Source organism: Anolis carolinensis, chromosome 3 (assembly GCF_035594765.1).
Source record: "Anolis carolinensis isolate JA03-04 chromosome 3, rAnoCar3.1.pri, whole genome shotgun sequence".
In the NCBI taxonomy this organism is placed as follows: domain Eukaryota; kingdom Metazoa; phylum Chordata; class Lepidosauria; order Squamata; family Dactyloidae; genus Anolis; species Anolis carolinensis.
Window position 1 is genome coordinate 125,620,791 of NC_085843.1, and position 24,040 is coordinate 125,644,830.

Consider the following 24,040-nt stretch of genomic DNA (forward strand, 5'->3'; position numbering starts at 1 on the left):
AATACAATCTGGCTCCAAATATTCAAAAACACTAAAATCAGAATATATAAAAATTACTGTGATATAATAAAACAGAACAATACAATCTCTAAAATCAGAACACTAAATAAAGAACGACATTCTGAAAACAGGGGAATTCCACACAGGAAACAATCAGAGCCAGCTAACACCTCCCAACAAAGTATTCCCATCACCAAAGTCTGGCAAATCCTCTGTTTTCTGAGGGCCACAGACAGTATAAGCACATAAAATGTGATCCGCCCTGAGTCCCCTTCGGGGTGAGAAGGGCGGAATATAAATACTGTAAATAAATAAATAAATAAATAAAATATCGCAAACAACACCACTCTCAAAACAAGGAAATTCCAGACAGGAAACAATCAGGGCCAGCTAACACCTCCCAACAAAAAATTCACTCAGGGAGAAAGCAGCCAGGCTTTAAACCTGCAAGGCCATTACATACTAATCATTTTGCCTAATTGCAGCATTCATACTTGCCTCCAACAGACAAAAAAACCCAATCAGAAATATTGTATATTCACAAGCTTTAGGAAATAATATCCCCTGATGGCGCAGCGTATTAAAGCGCTAAGCTGCTGAACTTCTGGACTGAAAGGTTGCAGGTTTGAATTGGGGGAGCCGAGAGAGCCCCCACTGTTAGCCCCAGCTTCTGCCAACCAAAAACATGCAAATGAGAGTAGATGAATAGGTATTGCTTTGGCGGGAAGGTAACGGCGCTCCATGCAGTCATGCCACATGACCTTGGAGGAGTCTACGGACAACACCAGCTCTTCGGCTTAGAAATGGAGATGAGCACCACCCCCCAGAGTCAGACACGACTGGACTTAATGTCAGGGGAAAACCTTTACCCTTGACCTTAACTACCGCCAATTCCTCAATATTTTATTTCCCATACCACCATACTTCGCCACAGCAACGCGTGGCCGGGCACAGCTAGTTACCCCATAAAATCAAAGGCTGAATTACAAGATACATCCCTGGCTTCTGCTGTAGCTATACTGTGGACTTCGCTGCCAACTGTAATAAGGGATAGATACAAGATTTTAATAGGCAGCTTTTCACACCTGCTATCTACTTTAATTTTTCTTTTATATAAGACAAAAAAAGAAAAGATAAAACTCCCCCCAAAAATCTAAAAGCCAGCAAATATAATCAGAGGAAAAATATTTCACACCTCTAAAGCAACTGTTTTTCAGACAGATGATGAATTTCAATAAAAAGGAGTGTCTCATCAGCCTTTAACAGAGCTTAAGGTGACATACCAGGATGTTTTTTTTATCACCATGTCTTTATATTTGTCATTATGTGTATTATATAAAATTAAGCAAGAATTATATGAACACGGTGATCTACATGTAATAGAATTTAATTAGTAAAATGCAAAATAAGCTGATTGTTGTACTTCAACATTCATGGGAAACATTCTTCAGTATAAATATTTACTGACACTAAACATATTCTGTGTTGATTAGCCCTTTATACAGTATTAAGCTTCTGTCAATTTGACATTCACAAAACGCAAATCTGCATTTATCCATGTAAACTTAATTGGTATCCTACATGTCTCTCCATAGATAAACAATTCAATATATTTAACTTGCTGAGAATTTTAATTGTGTTAAGTGGAATGGAAAGAACTTTATTTGCATAGTTATTAGTTGGAAAAGCATTAAATTCATTTTTATGAGAGATTTAAACTGCATAATGATAATTGAGCATTACTATTTTGCTAGACAATCTTAGAAATGCGCTGTATGAGTTGACATTTAATAATAAGACTGCAGGAACAGCCTGGTGTTAAGGTTGGGTCAGATAAATCACATTTTATCATTTTTGTGGATAGAATTCACTGTCAGCTGGATACCACTACATGGAATAGTAGCTTTAGTAGCATGATAGCTTCCACTGCATATAATCTATGTGACTATTCCAGTGAACAGGCTTATTTGAGACTTGGGTCCAACAATTAGCAACTGGCAACCATTTAGTTTGACACTCATGAAGCTGGAACAAATCACAAAGTAGGTCACCATATCATACCATATTGGCTAAATAACCATCTGTTAATGGTGTGGCCCTTAGCAGCTGCAATTTTCCAATCTTTTGGACCCTGAGTGAACATGGAAGCACTTAACGCATGTCAAGATGGAAAAAAAAATGTTAGGTGGTAAAGCATTTCATTTTATTTAAATAGCTCTAACATGGAAAAACAGATATTCTAAATACAGGTCTTGAAAAAACATTGTACAAAAAGTGTTAAAGGAAAAACAGTTCTCACTACCAGCCCTGAAAATTAATCATCCCTTCAAATCTTCCATATTTGCAATTTTATTCAATTGTTAGTTTATTATTTTTCCCAATATGAGACTCAAGAGCAATGACTTTTCAAATAAAGACATAACACCTAAGTGGATATAAGGCTTTTACATGAATTAAAATGGTACAAGAGTAATACTCCACGTGGATGGATGTGCTTTTAAATTTCAAAATAGCACCATATTTGTGATTTCTCGAAGACCACAAGAAAGAAAACGTAGAGAAAAGTGGTGACAATTTGAGGTCTGAAAAAGCAAGTTTTTTTCCTTTGACTGACTGATGTGCATCCTCTGCTCCCTTTTAAGTTAGTCAGTCGGTCAGGATCTCTCCTGTGCATGCTTCTTGGTGCCTCCTATAGAGACCCGGGGCACAGACTCCAGGCAGTAAAAAGAGGTGAGTCAATGTGCATGTGCCCCCTCCATCTCTATGTATTCATTTTCGGGGCCCTAGCCCCCAAATGGATAGTTTTTGAGTTCAGACCCCACCATTATTTAAGTTGAGCCATGGCTATAACTAGCACACAAAATGCAAGTTATAACCAATCAATGATCAAGTCCACCAACAGGTCTTAACAAGCAAGTATTGGGAGGTGAGCATGTCACACATTGTTGGGAAGTCCAGCATACATCAACAGGAATATGTTCATGGAATAACTTGTTCACAATATGATACTATAAAATAGGCAACATGTATGATAACGAATTTAGATTGTTTCTGAATTGTGTGACAAGCAGTTAACTATAATGCAAGTGCAATTTAATATTTAAAATATTTAAATATTAATTGCACTTGCAATATGTTTTAATATGTGTATTCTGCTGAGTGTTTTTAATGACTATGTGTTTGGATTATGTGTTTTAGCAATGTTGCAACCTGCCTTTAGCTGTGAGGAGAGGCGGGTAAGAAATAAAAAATATTTGTTATTATTATTGAAATTTTTAATTCATGCTGCTTACAAAAAGGGCTAACAAATTGATAGCAGTGCACCAGGTTTGTCCTTCTCATTTGGAATTATTTTTAATGTTATTCATTACTTTTATTTTAATATTATCTTTCATTATCTTAATGTTATGTCTGTAATGTGAATTGTGCTAGATTTGATTTTAATACATTTTATAATTTCAAACTTCAGGGTGTCTTATATATAACAACATCTTTCTTTACCATGTTGGAGGATGTAGGTCAAAATATAGATACATAAAAGAATGCAAATTTGTCACTGCATCTTTGTTCAATTAAAGAAGGTAGATTTCCTGGGAGGGCACTGTGTAATTTTTTTTCTGGAAAGAGGGCTAAATAGGCTTGGGAACTTCTACTTTAGACTAACAATTTACAACTCCTCTAAGTATTTGTAATAAATAGCTGACTATCCAAGTTGACTAAAAAGGAAGTGATTTTAGCAAGTCAGGATCTGCCATGCACTGCTAAAACTCATTCATAACAAGATTTATAATGACAGATGTGTCAATTAAAGAAAAATACAAATAATCATAATGCTCAAATGAAATTACTCTTCAGTTGTATCTTTTCCTCCCTGCCCCTTCCAATATCATTTTGTGGAACTTTCTTCACTGCTTCTGCTACCACAGCTCTTCTTTGTTCCTATTTAATCTACTCTGGGTCGGGTTCAGTCTTATTTTATATCTCTTTTCCTTTCTCCCTACTGTTAACCTACCCTACCCCCCTGGGCTTCTATTCTTTGAAATGCCTGTTTTTGTCTTCTCTTGTTCTCTCCTTCACTGTGCCCTCTAATAATAATTCCTGATCTGAACCCCAATTGTTTTCAGTGCAGCTTCTAGTCTGTCATTTATGATTGACTTGAGGGGGGGGGAAAGAGAGGGGCCGCTTTGATTTACCCCAGGGTCTGTATCCCAAGCTGATCTAATCAAAACATTTCTGTGCACAGTTGAGGAGCACTGAGTGGGGAAACCATGTACTTATCCTACTCTTTTTAAAAATCCCAAGTAAAATGGTCTGAAATGATGGCTAGAATCCCAACATCATTCGTTATTGTACAGAACTATATTAGAGTCAGAAGATCTGGTTTCAAATCAACACTTCCCCAGAAACCTTATGTCACTTACTCCCTTAGCTTCACCTACCTCACAGGGTTGTTGCAAAAATAAAATAGAGGGGAGGAATTATTTATTTCTTACAGCTGCCTAATAACCAGAGTGGTCTGGGAAGTATACAGGTAAATTGCATAAACAAACAAAATGAACAAATAATAAAACCAAGATAAAACAAACAACAAAAACCAGTTACACAGAGGATATTTTCTTCAGCTTCTCCTTCAGATTGTAAGATGACCTGACAGAGGTGATAAGTTAGGTGGATACGCTCTATGATCTTAGAACACTAAAGGCCAATCCCTCCTAGAGGGATGTGTTATATGATGATTAATGTTGATGCCTGGATGAAGAAGAATACTTTAATCTTGTAGCACAAACACCACACTTCAGATAACAGAGTGCATCTCTCCATAGAGGGTGTATCACAAAATATTGCACCACTACTCTAAAGACCTTGTCTCATAGCTACTTGAATTGTCTCATTTGGCACCTTTGGATGCTCCTTTGATAGGAGATGCTCCTACAAATGACCTGGCCCAAAGCTGCCTAAAGCCTATGGGACTTTTAATTGGTTTGGGACACAATGCAGCATAATATTCATCAGCAACAATCCAAAATTCCCCAGCCCAATCTCCTGGAATCACCCACCCAAAACAATGTCACCACATCACAACATCAATATCTATTCAGAGGAATACAATGGCGAGGGATTAAATGTCACTAAAAGGACCATGAGAATCAACAGAGTCAATTTTCTTGTGTTCTCCTGCCAGCCCAGGTCATCACACATGATGTTCCAGAACGGCTCCTGAAGCTGAAAATTTCTTTCAAGGCCACCTGGACATGATCAGTAACCACATACTCGATCACCATGTCTAGGAAAAGGATTTTGCGGTTTATAGTTGCTTTCATCTTATGGATCTACGCCAGTTTTTTCATCAGGAGCTTAATCATCAATTCTTTTAACATGAACTAGAGATTTTTTTAAAAAAAAAATTAGATCTGGATTTAGATCTGGATTTAGATCTGAAATAAGGATTTATGATCTGAAATAAAGAGTTATGAGAAGCAGCAAATGATCTGCTGAATATGACCAAACATCTTGCCCATTTCAAATTATATTCAACAAACGCATCTGATGCAATTGGATGAGGCATGGTTCTGAACACCTTTGATCTTGGAATAACACTAACTGTGGGATCAAAGTTGTGGCTTTATCTTCTAAATGCCTCACAAAATTGTCACAGCACGCCAGCAAAATGTGTAAACTGCCTGAAGCTTGCTGAATGAAAGGCAAATATACATGTATTAATATGAATAAATATTATATATTTTTATTTCTCCTCAGTGCAGCTGTTAGTACACTGTGGCCAAACTGGCACTTGCACATAATTTCATTCCAGTCATTTTTTGTGTTAATTATTCTTGTAATAAACCTTTGCAAATTTTCTATACATGCATATGGAGGATCTATTCTAGTTTTTAACAGTCTATTTCAAATGTAACGTTTGCCTGACTGTTTCTCATGCATAGTACATGTATATGCCATTATATTTTGATGGAATTTACTTTGGTAGAATGTGTTTGGCATTAATTTCTAGGTATAGTATCAAGATGCAGCCAGATTTCTGTCTCACCAAAAAAAGTAAGAAAGGAGTGGGAAAAAAACCCAAGTAGAAAACAGGAACAATGCAAGGTCACTGTTATCTAGATTCATTTTACACATCATATGTACAGTATTTCTTTTTGAAAGATTCCATAAAAGATGGAGGGTATCAAGAATAACAGCAGATCACAGGAGATAATACCAACTGTGAACCTTCTCACACGGCTTTCTACAGTGGATCATACACATACACAAAAACTCCTAGTGATTTTGATACATCTTTTCTTCCAAATTATAAAGAGATCTTTACTTTTCTCTTTGTGTGTGTGTGTGTGTGTGTGTGTGTGTGTGTGTGTAGAATGGGGTTTTGCCAGTGCTGATGAAAACTGTCAAATAAAAAAAAATCTCTTTAATTTGCTCCTGCTGCTCCAAAGATTCAGCATTTTGGTTGACCATACTTTCTGAATGAATGACATCAATGTGATGAAGGCCTTCCAAATCTATTTGCAGTCCCTGAAGGCAATTCCTTGCTAATAGCATCTGTACACAATGAAGAAATTTACAAATTTTATCTTTTAAGAAAAAGATCAAATATATATCTAGCAAGATAACAGATATAGAGTGTATTTTTTACAAAAAAAAAATCATCTTGCAGTATTTGCCTCCTCTGACAAGGCATTTAGCCATGCAAGACAAGAGCATGCACACCCAAAACCACTGATTACCAATCATTCGAAATCTTTTTTTTTTTTGTGATAGGGAAAGCCTAAATCAGATACAGTACCAATGAGAAACAATGGGGTGCAATATACTACATGTATTTGAAGAAAAGCCTTAAATAGCCTGTTCCATTAGTAGCAATTATCCAAATAACTGATAGATTAAGGTTGCTAAAGATGAAAAATAAGATTGCTAGAAAGAGTAATTTATATTTTAAAATCCACTTATATATGCATTAACAAAGCACACATAAACTGAACATTTAATATGGTTCTTTCTTTCTCATTATTTCAAACGAAGGAAAGTATTTCCAAGAAAGAGACCAAGAGGATCTTGTCTATGCATTTAGATTTTTTTAGTGTTCTGATTTCTCTTTCATTCATGCATCGTAACAGTCAGTCAAATTAGAAATTTGATGCCAAAGTAATCTTATAATCTTATACATAGATATAAAATGCCACAACAATACATTCAGACACACCTAAACAATCATAGACACACGTTACAAGTAATCCTTAATGAATTCAGTGGCATTTATACATATATACTAACTGAGCTGAAAGAAAGAAAAACACCCAGTTCTTCTGATAGGACCATTTGGCTTATCTGATCCTGACAGGGTTATATTGCACCCTAATCTCAAATTCTAATGTGACTTTTAAAAAAAGAAATCACATTTAAAACTTTCTTATTGGGATATACATTTGTCCACATAACCTTTAGCCCTTCCAGCCAACACTAGCAAGTTATCAGATCCAGAATAAAGAATAAAGTAAAGCACAGTGCATTGCATTACATTCATTCTGTTATCCTGTATAAAATTCACCAATTTATTAGTTTTCAACGGACAGGTTATAAAACTGCATCACAAATTGTAGGTTTTGTAAATCTACAAGCTTTACAACAGAACTCTAAACTCTGACAATATTCAAGATACTACCTATACTAGCCATACCCATTGAAGTGAGCTTTCTTAGTCTTCATTTACATTTAAAGACATTTAGACAATCAGAATTTTACTTTTTTAAAGCTGCAGCAGGGAACAGAAGAACTGAACAATAATAAAGTTTGCATATAGAATCATGGAATCATAGAATAGTAGAGTTGGAAGAGACCACATGGGCCATCCAGTCCAACCCCCTGCTAAGAAGCAGGAAATCGCATTCAAAGCACCCCCGACAGATGGCCATCCAGCCTCTGCTTAAAAGCCTCCAAAGAAGGAGCCTCCACCACGGCCCCGGGGAGAGAGTTCCACTGTCGAACAGCTCTCACAGTGAGGAAGTTCTTCCTGATGTTCAGGTGGAATCTCCTTTCCTGTAGTTTGAAGCCATTGTTCCGTGTCCTAGTCTGCAGGGCAGCAGAAAACAAGCTTGCTCCCTCTTCCCTATGACTTCCCTTCATGTATTTGTACATGGCTATCATGTCTCCTCTCAGCCTTCTCTCCTGCAGGCTAAACATGCCCAGCTCTTTAAGCCGCTCCTCATAGGGCTTGTTCTCCAGACCCTTAATCATTTTAGTCGCCCTCCTCTGGACGCTTTCCAGCTTGTCAACATCTCCCTTCAACTGTGGTGCCCAAAATTGGACACAGTATTCCAGGTGTGGTCTGACCAAGGCAGAATAGAGGGGGAGCATAACTTCCCTGGATCTAGACGCTATTCCCCTATTGATGCAGGCCAGAATCCCATTGGCTTTTTTAGCAGCCGCATCACATTGTTGGCTCATGTTTAACTTGTTGTCCACAAGGACTCCAAGGTCTTTTTCGCACACACTGCTGTCAAGCCAGGCGTCCCCCATTCTGTATCTTTGATTTCAATTTTTTCTGCCGAAATGAAGTATCTTGCATTTGTCCCTGTTGAACTTCATTTTGTTAGTTTTGGCCCATCTCTCTAGTCTGTCAAGATCGTTTTGAATTCTGCTCCTGTCTTCTGGAGTGTTAGCTATCCCTCCCAGTTTTGTGTCGTCTGCAAACTTGATGATCGTGCCTTCTAACCCTTCGTCTAAGTCGTTAATAAAGATGTTGAACAGAACCGGGCCCAGGACGGAGCCCTGCGGCACTCCACTTGTCACTTCTTTCCATGATGAAGACGACGCATTGGTGAGCACCCTTTGGGTTCGTTCGCTTAGCCAATTACAGATCCACCTAACCGTAGTTTTGTCTAGCCCACATTTTACTAGTTTGTTTGCCAGAAGGTCGTGGGGGACTTTGTCGAAGGCCTTACTGAAATCCAGGTACGCTACATCCACAGCATTCCCTGTATCGACCCAACTCGTAACTCTATCGAAAAAAGAGATCAGATTAGTCTGGCATGACTTGTTTTTGGTAAATCCGTGTTGACTATTAGCAATGACCGCATTTGTTTCTAAGTGTTCGCAGACCACTTCCTTAATGATCTTTTCCAGAATTTTGCCTGGTATTGATGTGAGGCTGACCGGACGGTAATTGTTTGGGTCGTTCTTTTTTCCCTTCTTGAAGATAGGGACCACATTCGCCCTCCTCCAATCTGCTGGGACTTCTCCCGTTCTCCAAGAACTCTTGAAGATGGTTCTGAAATAACTTCCGCTAGTTCCTTCAGTACTCTTGGATGTAGCTGATCTGGCCCTGGGGACTTGAATTCGTTTAGAGTGGCCAGGTGTTCCTGGACAACTTGTTTCCCTATTTGGGGTTGGATTTCCCCCAATCCTTCGTCCATTCCATGTTGCTGAGGTTGAAGATGGCTTTCTTTTTGTGAGAAGACCGAGGCAAAGAAGGCATTAAGTAGTTCTGCCTTTTCCCTGTCCCCTGTCGCCATCACCCCATCTTCTCCTTGCAATGGCCCTATCGCCTCCTTTTTCTTCCTTTTTCTACCAACGTAAGCAAAAAAGCCTTTGTTATTGTTTTTTTATGTCCCTGGGAAGCCTGAGCTCATTTTGCGCTTTAGCCTTGCGAACCTTTTCCCTACAGGTGTTGGCTATACGTTTGAATTCTTCTTTGGTGATTTCTCCCCTTTTCCACTTCTTGTGCATGTCACTTTTGAGCTTTAGCTCAGTTAGAAGTTCTTTGGACATCCATTCTGGCTTCTTTGCACTTGTCTTATTTTTCTTCTTTGTTGGCACTGTTTGCATTTGCGCCTTGAGTATTTCACTTTTGAAAAACTCCCATCCATCCTTAACTCCCTTGTTTTTTAATATCGGCGTCCATGGAATGCCTCTCAGTAATTCCTTCATTTTTTGGAAGTCAGCTCTCTTAAAGTCCAGAATGCGTGTTTGACTTGTCTTAGTTTCAGCATTCCTTTGTATTGCAAACTGCAGGAGCACATGGTCACTTGCCCCTAAGGATCCAACCACTTCAACTGTATTGATCAGGTCTTCCACATTTGTTAAGATTAGATCAAGAGTTGCTGATCCCCTTGTTGCCTCTTCTACCTTCTGGACCATAAAATTATCTGCAAGGCAAGTGAGGAATTTGTTGGACTTTGTACTCTTGGCTGAGTTTGTTTTCCAGCAGATATCGGGATAATTGAAATCGCCCATGACTACTATATCTCTTCTTTGTGCCTGTTTGGTCAGCTGTTGACAGAAGGCTTCAAGTCCTTCATCCTGACTCGGAGGTCTGTAGTAGACACCCACGACAAGATCTTTTTGAGTCCCGGTTCCCTTGATTCTTATCCAGATGCTTTCAAGCTGGTTTCCCGGATTACAGTCTTGCATTTCTTCTGCAACGTAACTGTTTTTGACATATAAAGCTACTCCCCCTCCTCTCCCCTTTGTTCTATTTCTGTGAAAGAGGTTATAGCCCTCAATGGTTAAATTCCAGTGATGGGAGTCATCCCACCAGGTTTCAGTGATGCCTATGACATCGTATGTGTGGTGCTGTGCTAGGAGTTGGAGTTCGTCTTGCTTATTTCCCATGCTCTGAGCATTAGTGTAAAGACATGTAAGCCCCTGTGACCTCCCCTTGAGCTGTTTATTTGGGATTATTGTGCTCTCTGTACTTGGTCCTTGCTGTGTTTGTGCAGCCCTCCGTTTAGCCTTTCGGCGGTTCCCTGTGGTCGTGGGTAATATAGTGTTCGCCAGGCTGTTGTTCCCCTCCCCCAGTGGATCTAGTTTAAAGTGTGCCTGATGAGGTTTGTGAGTCTGTGTGCAAAAAGATGTTTTCCTACTTGTGTGAGATGCACCCCATCGCTTGCCAGTAGTCCATCCTCTTGGAAGAGTAGACCATGGTCAAGGAAGCAAAAATGCTCCTCTTGACACCATTTTCTGAGCCAGTTATTGACCTGTACTATTTTTCCGGCCCTTATAGAGCCGTGTCCTACAACGGGGAGGAGGGATGAAAAGATCACATGCACATTATACAGTTTTAGCTTTGTTCCCAGAGCTCGAAAATCATGTGATCTTTTGAAAAGTATGCCTAGCGGTGTCATTGGTACCTACATGAATCAACATAAGGTGGGGAGGGTGATGGGGCTTTAGGAGCCTGCTGAGCCTCTGAGTGATATGGTGTATTTTTGCCCCCGGGAGGCAGCATGTTTCTCGAGCCATCCCATCCGGTCTGGAAATGATGGCTTCCGTTCCTCTAAGGAGGGAGTCACCTACTACCAAGACCTGTTTACTTTGAGGATTGACAGGGTCCCTTTTGTGCAAGACAGTGTGTATGTCCCCTGAAGAGTGTTCCTGTTGAAGTGAATCATGTAGGTGTAAAGTGTTGTCCTCCTCCTCAACATCCCCAGTGCATTCATCAATGACAATCCATTGAGATACATCTGAGAGCCCATTACTCTCCCAAGGATGTTCCTGTTGCTCCTGGTCTATGATTGGGGATGGAGCATTTGCATGATTACATAAGTGTGACTGTGGTGATGCACTGTCCCCGTCAGGGCTATCCCCTGCGCATTGATCCAGGGTGGTCCACTGAGTGGTATCTAAGAAACTGTGGTCCTCCACAAGATGTGTTTCCTGATTGTATGTTAATGATGTAAGAATTTCAAATCTGTTGTGTAAATGCAGCTGAGCAGAGGAGTTCTGCGGAGGCTGCCTGGTCCTGCGTCTCCTTCTATGGGTGACCTCCTTCCAAGCCTGAGGGTTGTCTACCTTTGAGTTGATCTCCCCATAAGGTTCCTGATCATGGTCTTGGTGGTGTTGGTGTGATGCAGGCTGCAGATCTACAGCAGCGTGTTGTGCAGTGTCCAAGAAGAGCTCGAGTGCCTGAATGTCCTTAAGGGTCTTAATACGGTGCTCGAGCTGTTGGATCCTCTGCTCCATCAGAGTCATCTGTTTGCATTTGGAGCAGATGTAGTTGTTTAGTTTTTGTGTGAAAAAGCGGAACATGCCACAGCTGGTGCATGTGATGGGAATGTTTTGCTTTTGTTGCATCTCTTGGTGAGCGTGGTGGCCAAGTGGGATCTTTGTACAGTTAAGTAATATGCACACACTTCATGTGCAGACTGCAACAAACCACCTCTTTGTGTATTTGTTTATGTTGCTTTGTTTCCTGTATGTACTGCAAAGGATATTTAGTAAAGGTGCCTTTTGACACTGGCAAATAAAGCTTTCCCAGAAACTCAATTAACAGGGGACAATGCCTGCTGTCAATCAACTTAAGTACCTGGCTCTCTTTCAACACAACAGTCACACAACAGTTAGACTTTGACCACAGAAGCCAAGCCCACACTCAGTTTAAAATCTTAGCCAAATCTTAGCCAAATCCTACCTGACGCCAGGGAGCAAAAATGTCCTCCTGCTGCCTCTGCTTCTGCGAGAACCAACATATTTTTCATAACATAAATATATAGCCATGCTTTACACTCCCAGGGGGCCCCTGGTGGCACAGTGTGTTAAAGCGCTAAGCTGCTGAACTTGCGGACCAAAAGGTCCCAGGTTCAAATTCTGGGAGCGGAATGAGCGCCCGCTGTTAGCCCCAGCTTCTGCCAACCTAGCAGTTCGAAAACATGCAAATGTGAGTAGATCAATAGGTACCACTCCAGCGGGAAGGTAATGGCGTTCCATGCACTCATGCCGGCCACATGACCTTGGAGGTGTCTACGGACAACGCCGGCTCTTCAGCTTAGAAATTGAGATGAGCACCAACCCCCAGAGTCGGTCACGACTGGACTTAACGTCAGGGGAAAACCTTTACCTTTTACCTTTACACTCCCAGCAGGAATATATTTAGCCTGGAACTCCCAGAATTTATATTACAACTTTGATCCCAAATCTAAAGTTTACCAACACGTACACTTGCTTTGGAACAAAGCATTGGGAAGATTTGGGAACAAAGCATCAACTTCCCCATTCACTGCAAATACTTATAATGAGAAATGTACATAAAGTTGGTATCAATACTGCAGTGATTCCGAACTCCTTGGACATCTGCCAGGACTTGTGTATGCTACCTAAGTGGCCTTGTATACAAGGATTAGTGCAAGTCTGGTTTCATACTGGTACTTAAAGCAATAGATATTAAGGTTTTTGTCACATATTGTTTTGGTTTGTACCTTAGAGGCTGACATACACTAGTCCTGCCAGAAATGACAACAGCCCTGCTAAATCCAATCCTTACTAGAGAGTGATGAAAAACATGATTTCTACAATAAACACATAATAACCACATTAGGAAAAATTATTTAAACAAGCGTAATTTCACATGTGCTCAACAATTTCCAGTAGTAGGATAGATTTCTTTAGAAAAAAAAGACATGTTGAAGCTCTCAAGTTACTAGTCTCTTCTTCCTGTATAGAAAAGGTCACATAAGCAATAGAAGAGTGGGGGGAAGAGGAGCTTTCTACATTTCTTTCTTTTAATACACTGATTTATCGGAGTTTAGCAATGGGGGTCCAGTAGAAAGACGTCAAGGAACTGGAAATCCTGCAGTGATGGAATTACACAGTTATATAATGGAGAAAAGTAAATTTAAAGGCAACTTATTTTGTAAGATGAGGAAAAAGAAACAATGCCATTGATGTGCAGTATGTAAACATTATTAGATCATTGTCCTTACTGATTAGTAAACAAATACCTTTTTAAAATTGTAGGGAAAGAACATTTAATTATTCTTAGGAGAGCCTATGACCTTCTGTTTGCAGTTTATGAGAGTGCTGATTATTCTCTTCATTGTATCATTATTACTAAGCATGTCTCAAAACTTACAATTTGTTGATAGTGTCACCTAGAAGCAACAATTTTTTAAGTGTGCATTTTTATGGACTATCACATTTGTATACCATATTTTTATACTTACCCCTTATAACATAATTATCCAAGGCTTCTTCCATTCTTTGTAAAGCTTCAGATCTGTTAGATCCATACGTTATCAACTAAAACAGAGAGAGAGAGAGAGAGAGAGAGAGAGAGAGAGAGACAGACTATTTTCATTAAAATGAATCCACTTCATTTAAACATATCTATTAATTTCATTTTTTTAAATATTCTAACACTATGAACGTAAATGGTCCTGTGTTTTCTGTACCACCATTCATTATTTTTTTCCAAGTTAAAAAATCCAACATATTAATGATATCCAGTATTATGAAGCAGTAACCTATTGATAGAGACTTGCCATGTACCTCCATTCCATATAATAATCTGGCATAACAAATATGACTTTCAGCTGAGAAGAGCTTTCCATAAGTAAACATATTTCATCTGCATTTTTACTTTCCCTGAAAGTCTACAGTGTAAACTAGAGATAAGGAACATTTTTGGTGGGGCAAGATAACCACCCTCTATGTAGGCCACATAACATCTTGGGGAAGAGCCACATTCCCTAATCTAGTGCCTGGGCAACATGCTTACTTTTAACTAACCATCTATAGAATATGTTCTATGGCATCAAAGTAGTCTCATCTGAATACAATAAACCACAACTGAAGGTAATAATAATAATAATAATAATAATAATAATAATAATAATAATAATAACAACTTTCTATGTATCCCGCCCTATCTCCCTATGGGGACTCAAGGCAGCTTCTTCCAACATGGTAACAGGCAAACATTCAATGCCGATATAAACAAAAAACTAGAAAATTTAACAAAAGACAATACTAAACATTGTACAGTACAGCAAATTAAAATAAACAGTTACATTAAATAATTATCATTAGAAGCAATTTTTAAAAAAAACCAAGTGAGGTAAAGTGTCACATCAGGTAATAAAATAGTAGTAGTAGTAGTAGTAGTAGTAGTAGTAGTAGTAGTAGTAATAATACACTTTTTTCTATTCCACCCTATCTCCCTGAAGGGACTCAGGGCAGATTCCAACAAACAACAGCATATATTCAATGCTTTCATAAAACAGATAAATATTGGTATAAAATCCCAACAAGCCCCACATATGAATACAGCGTTAAAAACATAACATCAAATTAAATCTGAAATCAGTGAATTGAACACAACATTGATAAATTAAACCAATATTGTCAGACAGAATCAAACAAGAATTATAGGAGTGACATAAAATCTAAATAAATGTTCACAGTAATTTACACTTGCTTCAGCCAGCTGAAGTTCAACACAGTTGTGTGGGTTGGATTATGTAGTCTATGGTGGTAAATAGGGCTGAGATAGCCTAACAGAGCCCAGATACAGCATAGTTCTCAATCAGGACCCAGAAGTGGTCTCTCATTAATTAATCCTCCTCCTCTCCATATGCTAATGAGCAGAGGTAGGTCTTTAGTTGTTTTTTGAAGGAGAGGAGGGAGGTGGCTGGCATTATTTCTTTAGGGGGGGGTTCCATAGGTGGGGGGCGACCATGGAGAAAGCCCTCTCTCGTTCCCACCAGCTGTACTTGAGATGAGGGTGGGACTGAGAGCAGGGCCTCCTCCGCTGAACGAAGTGGCCAGGCTGGTTTGTAAGAGGAGATGTGATCAGTCAAGTAGCCTGGACGCAAACCATTTAGGGCTTTAAAGGTAATGACCAGCACTTTGTATTTAGCCCAGAAGAAGACCAGCAACCAGTGGAGCTGCTGCAACATGGGAGTGGATCTCTCCCTGTACGGGGCTCCTGTTAGTAATCTGGCTGCCAATCACTGAACCAGTATCCAAACTATCTTCAAAGGCAGTCCCACATAGAGAGCATTGCAGCAGTCCAAGTGGGATGTGACTAAAGCATGGACTACCATGGCCAGATCAGGCATCTCAAGGTATGGGCGCAGCAGTCGTTACAAGTTTTAATTGTCAAAGATGCTCCTGGCCACCGCCTGCTCCTGGGGCTCCAGGGGCAGCAATAAGCCCAGGGTCACCCAAGACTGTGCACCTGTGTTTTCAGGGGGAGTGCGACTCCATCCAACATAGGCTGTAACTCCACACCCCAATCTGCCCTCTGACTGACCAGGAGTACCTCTGTCTTGTTTGGATTTAATTTCAACTTATTAGCCCTCATCCAGTCCATCACTGATGACAGGCACTGGTTTAGGGGCAGGACAGCACTGGTTATGGAGCAGCACGTTCCATTTCAGTTCATTTTAATCTGTGCTATGAGCTTTATTCTTACCTTCTCAATCTATGACTGAAAGCATAAGAATGTTTTAAGTTGTCTCTTAAAGGAGAGTAAGGAGGGGGCCATTTTTATCTCCTTGCAATAAGCGTTGGCTCTACGCACTCCATCTCTCCTCCATTTTCCCTTCAAAAAAGCCACAAGGAGTTCAAAAAATTTCAATCCCACCAAAGCTTTGGTGCTGTCTGAATTTAGGCAACCTGGATAATCGTTACAGTAGTCTGTCGAAAGAAACCAACTTAAAACAATAGTTTATGAAGATAGCTTTTTTTCAGAAAACTATAAGTTAAGATTAACCACAGTGCATGTTCAACATTTGAATAAAGGGGACTCAGGGCGGATTGCAATGTACACATACATGGCAAACATTCAATGCCATTAGACATAGAGACGGAGACACAGAGGCAATTTAACATTTTTTCCAGCTTCCAGGCTTCCACAGGGGAAGTTGCTGCTTCATCGTCCACTGTGTCCTTGATGAATTGCTTCCTCATTCCTTTCTGCATGCTGCTGGACAATTTTTATGGTGTTGTAAATTAGTTGAATTAGCCTCCCCGCATAAGCAGTACTTAAATTTTCCTACTTGATAGATGTAACTATCTTTCAGGTTGCTTACGTCAACAACGAGCTGGCTATTTTTAATGGTCAGGCACTCACTCCAACGGGGCTGGCTTCAAACTCATGACCTCTTGGTGAGTAGTGATTTATTTCAGTTGGCTACTAACCAGCTGTGCCACAGCCTGGCCCGAAAGCACTGTCTCTCTATATATAATGCTTTTGATTATTATGTGATTATTTGTATATTTTAGTTTTTCTAGTTTATTTTCTTTCTTTCCATTTTTCAAAATTTTATATACATTTTGCAAAATTAAAAGCAGCTAGTAAAAAAATGGATTCATCTGAATCTGGACACGAAAGGGATCTGACCTAAAAAGAAAATTCAATCTTCCAATCTTTTTTTCTTGTCCCTGCCAAGGAGTAAAAGATAGATGGGAGCATGTGAGATCAAAGCCCTCTACAGCTCATTCACACACACTTTAGCATATAGCCATATGAAGCCAGTAGCCTGTTTCTGATTATATCTTTCTTAATAATCCCAGTCATGAAGAAGTCTTTGGTCCAGGTACACAAACCCAAGCTTTTTACTAAAATCTTGGGTATGTTAGATTTGAAAATTAAATCAACGATGGTGACCATTGGTATTTAGAAAACTAATTCACTATAATAAACATGAAGAATAAACATTGTTTAATATATTGAGATAGTGTTAATTAACTAGTGTTGGGACAAACCATGGAGCTTACAGAGAATGACATGGAGTTTGTTTCTGCTGATCATAGTATTACTGGTACCTTCAAGAGGACTTTTTAATTCTTTTCAAGTTGCATTCTTCCAACTTAGAACTTTGTCCCTCATGGACTACAAAACACATCATCTGATTGCTGTCTAGGAATGGTGGGAGTTCATCATTCTTGGGAAGGGTCAAATTGTAAAAGACTGTCCCAAACTATGCGGCTGGATCACAGAACTACTTCAATTTAGGTTTTTATTTGTCTCCATTCACTTTTCTTTCAAACTCTATAAACACATACACTCTTTTTGTCCCTTCAAAAAAACCCACTATTAAATCACAGTTTCCCGTTTTATCAAAGAAGTAACAAACTTGGAATGAAGCTGGAAAATAAATTAGCTTCAAATCATGGTTTTAGTGTCAGTCATAGTTGAAAATTCAGATAAAAGAGAAATCAGAGAGTTCCTGATTTGGACACATTCATGCAAAGAGAAAGCCAAAGATGGGGGAAAGGCTTTTAATATCTTGGCTTAATAAACAGAGCCCCCTGAATTTATGAAGAATGGTATGTAACAAAGAAAAATAAGTATTTTACGATAATACAGGAATGTTTGTTGGTTATTCGTTCAGTCGCTTCCGACTCTTCGTGACCTCATGGACCAGCCTACGCCAGAGCTCCCTGTCAGCCGTCGCCAACCCCAGCTCCTTCAAGATCAGGCCAGTCATTTCAAGGATACCATCCATCCATCTTGCCCTTGGTTGACCCCTCTTCCTTTTTCCTTCCTTTTTACCCAGCATCATTCTCTTCTCTAAAGTTTCCTGTCTTCTCATGATGTGGCCAAAGTTTGCCTCTAATATCCTTCCCTCCAGTGAACAGCTGGGCATTATTTCCTGGAGTATGGACTGGTTGGATCTTCTTGTGGTCCAAGGCACTCTCAGAATTTTCCTCCAACACCACAGTTCAAATCCGTCTATCTTCCTTCGTTCAGACTTTCTTACAGTCCTGCTCTCACATCCATAAGTTACTACAGGGAATACCATTGTCTTAACTATGCGGACCTTCATTGCCAATGTGATATCTCTACTCTTTATGATTTTATCAAGATTAGTCATTGCTCTCCTCCCAAGAAGTAAATGTCTTCTAATTTCCTGGCTGCAGTCTGTGTCTGCAGTAATCTTCATGCCTAGAAACACAAAGTCTGTCACTGCCTCCACATTTTCTCCCTCTGTTTGCAAGTTATCAATCAGTCTGATTGCCCACTTTTGCACTTTCGTCTTTCACCTTGGTTATAAGGCTCCTCAGCTTATAGAATCATAGAATCATTGAGTTGGAAGAGACCTCATGGGCCATCCAGTCCAACCCCCTGCCGAGAAGCAGGAAAATCGCATTCAAAGCACTCCCGACAGATGGCCATACAGCTTCTGCTTAAAAGCCTCCAAATAAGGAGAGTCCACCACAGGGCAGAGAGTTCCACTGTTAAACAGCTCTCATGGTTAGGATGTTCTTCCTAATGTTCAGGTGGAATCTCCTTTCCTGTAGTTTAAAGCCATTGTTCCATGTCCTAGTCTCCAGGGTAGCAGAAAACAAGCTTGCTCCCTCCTCCCTATGACCTCCCCTCACATATTTATACATGGCCCTCATCATGTCTCCTCTCAGCCTTCTCTTCTGCAGGCTAAACATGTCCAGCTCTTTCAGCCACTCATCGTAGGGCTTGTTCTCCAGGCCCTTGACATTTTAGTTGCCCTCCTCTGGACGCTTTCCAGCATTTCAACATCTCCTTTCAATTGCAGTGCCCAGAATTGTACACAGTTTTCCAGGTGTGATCTGACCAAGGCAGAATAGAGGGGTAGCATGGCTTCCCTGGATCTAAACACTATACTATTTATGCAGGCCAAAATCCCATTGGCTTTTTTAGCCGACTCATCACATTGTTGGCTCATGTTTAACTTGTTGTCCACAAGGACTCCAAGATCCTTTTCACATGTACTGCTGCCAAGCCAGTCGTCCCCCATTCTGTATCTTTGCATTTAATTTTTTCTGCCTAAGTGGAGTATCTTGCATTTGTCCCTGTTGTTAGTTTCGGCCCATCTGTTAAGATCGTTTTGAATTTTGCTCCTGTCTTCTGGAGTGTTAGCTATCCCTCCCAATTTGGTGTTGTCTGCAAACTTAATGATCATGCCTTCTAACCCTTCATCTAAGTCATTAATAAAGATGTTGAACAGAACTGGGCCCAGGACAGAACCCTGCGGCACTCCACTTGTCACTTCTTTCCAGAATGAAGAAGATGCATTGGTGAGCACCCTTTGAGTTTGTTCACTTAGCCAATTACAGATACACCTAGCCGTACTTTTGCCTAGCCCACATTTGACTAGTTTGTTTGCCAGAAGGTCATGGGGAACCTTGTCGAAGGCCTTACTGAAATCCAGATACGCTACATCCACGGCATTCCCTGCATCTACCCAACTTGTAACTCTATCGAAAAAAGAGATCAGATTAATTTGGCATGACTTATTTTGATTAATCCATATTGACTATTAGCGATGACCACATTCCTTTCTAAGTGTTCGCAGACCACTTCCTTAATTATCTTTTCCAGAATCTTGCCTGGTATCGATGTGAGGCTGACCAAATGGTAATTGTTTGGGTCGTCCTTTTTTTCCCTTCTTGAAGATAGGGACTACATTTAACCTCCTCCAATCTGCTGGGACTTCTCCTGTTCCCCAAGAACTCTTGAGGATGACTGCCAGCAGTTCTGAAATAACTTCAGCTAGTTCCTTCATTACTCTTGGATGTAGTTGATCTGGCCCTGGGGACTTGAATTCATTTAGAGCGGCCAGGTATTCCTGGACAACTTATTTCCCTATTTGGGGTTGGATTTCCCCTAATCCTTCGTCCATTCCATGTTGCTGAGAATGAGGACAGCTTTCTTTTTGTGAGAAGACTGAGGCAAATAAGGCATTTAATAGTTCTGCCTTTTCCCTGTCCCCTGTCAGCATTAACCCATCTTCTCCTCGCAGAGGCCTTATCACCTTCTTGTTCTTCCCTTTTTTACCAACATAAGCAAAGAAGCCTTTTTTATTGTTTTTAATGTCCCTGGCAAGCCTGAGCTCATTTTGCACTGTAGCCTTGTGAACCTTTTCATTACAGGAGTTGGCTATTCGTTTGAATTCTTCTTTGGTGATTTCTCCCTTTTTCTGCTTCTTGTGCATGTCTCTTTTGAGTCTTAGCCCAGTTAGAAGTTCTTTGGACATCCATTCTGGATTCTTTCCACTTGTCTTATTTTTTTTTTGTTGGCACTGTTTGCATTAGCCCCTTGAGTATTTCACTTTTGAAAAACTCCCATCCATCCTTAACTCCCTTGTCTTTTAGTATTGGCATGCATGGAATGCCGCTCAGTATATCCTTCATTTTTTGGAAGTTAGCTCTCCTAAAATCCAGGATGCCTGTTTGACTTGTCTTAGTTTCAGCCTTCCTTTGTATGGCAAACTGCAGGAGCACATGGTCACTTGCTCCTAAGGATCCGACCACTTCGACTGCATTGATTGTTAAGATGAGATCAAGAGTGGTCGATCCCCTTGTTTCCTCTTCTACCTTCTGGACTACAAAATTGTCTATAAGGCAAGAGAGGAATTTGTTGGACTTTGTACTCTTGGTTGAGTTTGTTTTCCAGCTGATATCAGATTAGTTGAAATCGTCTATGACTACTATATCTCTTCTTTGAGCCTATTTGGTCAACTGCTGACAAAAGGCTTTGTCAAGTTCTTCATCCTGGCCCGGAGGTCTGTAGTAGACACCCACAATGAGATCTTTTTGAGTCCCAGTTCTCTTGATTCTTATCCAGATGCTTTCAAGCCGGTTTCCTGGATTGCAGTCTTGCATCTCTTCTGCAACATAACTTTTTTAAATATAAGGCTACTCCCCCTCCTCTTCCCTTTGTTCTTTTCTATTAAAGAGGTTGTAGCCCTCAATGGCTACATTCCAGTGATAGGAGTCATCCCATCCAGTTTCAGTGATGCCTATGACATCGTAACTCTGGTGTTGTGCTAAAAGTTGGAGTTCGTCTTGTTTATTTCGCTTTCAGCCATCAAAGTGGTATCATCTGCATATCTAAGGTTGTTAATGTTTCTTCCAGCAATTTTAACTCCAGCCTTGGATTCATCAAGCCCCACATGTCGCATACAGGAATACAATTAACTATTTATTGTCAAAGGTTGTCACAGTGGAATCACTGGAGTGTTGTGTGGTTTCCAGGCTGTATGGCTGTGTTCTAGCAGCATTTCCTCATGACGTTTTGCCTACATCTATAGCTGGCATCTTCAGAGGATCTGATGGTAGTCAAGCAAGTGGAGTATATATATCTGTGGAATGTCCAGGGTGGGAGGAAATGAACTATTATCTGTTAAACTAGAGTGGACGGTGCAATTAGCAAGCTTGGAAGTAGCCTGGCCTTTGTTCTCTTTGAACTGTTTGTTTCCTGGAGGAATCCTTTGTCTGGGTAAACCCTTGATTGCTTACCGTATGGAGACTTCCTGTGTCTGAATGGTTTTCCTTACTCACTGTCTTGATTCTAGTGTTTTTCAATACAGGTTGTCACATTTTGTTCATTTTCATGGTTCCTTCCTTTCTGCTGAAATTGTCCTTGTGCTTCTGAATTTCAATGGCTTCTCTGTGTAGTCTGACGAACTGGTTGTCCGAGTGGTCCAGAATGTCTGTGTTTTCAAATAATATTCTCTGCCCAACTTGGTTTATCATATGTTCTGCTATAGCTGATTGTTCTGGCTGAAGTAGTCTGCAGTGCCTTTCGTGTTCTTTGATTCGTGTTTGAGTGCTGCATTTGGTGGTACCTACGTAGACTTGTCCATAGCTGGATGGTACGTGACAAACTCCCACTTTAGTTAGAGGAACCTGTTATTGAGGATCCCAGACCCCACCCCCTTAGTGAAATATATATACATAATTCAAAACAAAAATGTGAAATTATACAATCCCTGGAACCAATTTACTCAAAAAGGCTGATGTGTATGTTGAGATATACTTTCAAAGAGTAAGTCCAACTGGACATGATGAGATTTACTTCTGAGTTGGCAAGAACAAGATGGCAGCACAAGGATGATCCTATTTATATTCTCTTTGAAATCTTTCAATTTGAAACACTGTCTTGCCCACTTTTGAAAAGGGATTAGTACTTTATGAGGCCCTCTTTTTTAACTCACTTTTGAAATCATTGGATCATAATAAATGCTGATTTCACTTCCTTGCTGTACACCACTGTCTACACGGACCTATAAGAAATGAAGACAAAACATTTTTAGCATTTTTAGCTTTAGTATGCAAACCACTACTTCTCCCATACAGATTCCAATTCATTGCAACAGACTTCAGACAACACATTTGTAATAGTGTTCTTTGTGTTTTGAAGTTCTTCAAATAAGAAATATCAGCATCAGATTTAATCACTGTCTCAGAATGCATGTATTATTACATCAAAAAATGGACCTGTTGCAATCACATTGTCACAATACACAATACAAAGGGACCAAATGCTCCAGAAGGGATACCAATGTTGTTTAACAGTAACTATGCTTATTGGCTCCACAGTCATTCTGATTCTTCAGCTTTTGTGTTTTCAACACTTTTCTTTTCTGCTTCATCCTGATCTCAGCATATTTTTCTTCTGATGATGTCATTTCCTTGACACCATCACAGCTTTTCCCATGACTTTACAAGAGTACAACCACAATTAAAACCACTGATTCTACATACAACTCGTGTGAGGGAGAAAATCACAAACACACACACACATATTTATTTAAAGAATATGATATCTTTAGTGAGTATTGCTGTTGATTTTTGTTTTCATCTCCCGGTTTGATTTTTGCCAGTGGAGAACTGAGGTTATCTTTACTTTTATTTTATTTTTAAACACTAATTCCTGAATAAATAAATATGTTAGACTTGTTTTTGAAACTTGGGAAGCACACAATTATAACACAGATCAACATATTCAGGGCCACTTAACATTGTGTGACAGTTTTAAGAAGAAAATGCAAATGGGACCTGCTGAAGTGGAAGATGTTTGATACAAAATACTATGCTTCGGTTTGGCAGGGAAGGGGAGCAGGGTCTCAGAAACTCCCTTCAATCTTCACCTGGGGGAAGAAACCCTTGTAATAAAACAGCAGCTCATCTGTCTGCAGTAAGGCAGAAAGAGGTCAACCCAACGGCTGTTAGGCTTTTAGAATTTAATTTAGGCAATTATCAAGGGGCCAGATGTAGAACCTCTTGTCTACAGTATCCACATGAGGTCACACTGATGACTTTATTATCCAAATGACATCTCCTAATAGGCTTTATTCTCTGCCATGAAAACCACATCACATTTTTCTGATTTAAAAAATATATAAACTATGCTCCTACAACAGTACCATTACATGTTCATTAATGCAGGCCTCATAACTGCAATGGCAGCTGTCAAACATCTTCATTTAAAAATGTCAGGATGCCCTAGAGATATTCAGCTATCAGAATGTTGGTTTTAGCCAGT

At 39.8% G+C, this 24,040-nt stretch overlaps 1 protein-coding gene across 2 annotated transcripts in view; it reads right to left on the reverse strand.

Moving 5' to 3' along the window:
• pcca (propionyl-CoA carboxylase subunit alpha) overlaps window positions 1–24,040 on the reverse strand; it is a 299,632-nt gene that overhangs the window by 135,825 nt on the left and 139,767 nt on the right. For both annotated transcript variants that reach the window (XM_008106964.3, XM_062975473.1), the window contains exons 15-16: window positions 22,710–22,778; window positions 13,950–14,025 (exon numbers count right to left, since the gene is read on the reverse strand). In XM_008106964.3, the coding sequence (XP_008105171.1) occupies window positions 13,950–14,025; window positions 22,710–22,778 (145 nt within the window). The remainder of the gene's footprint in view (window positions 1–13,949; window positions 14,026–22,709; window positions 22,779–24,040) is intronic.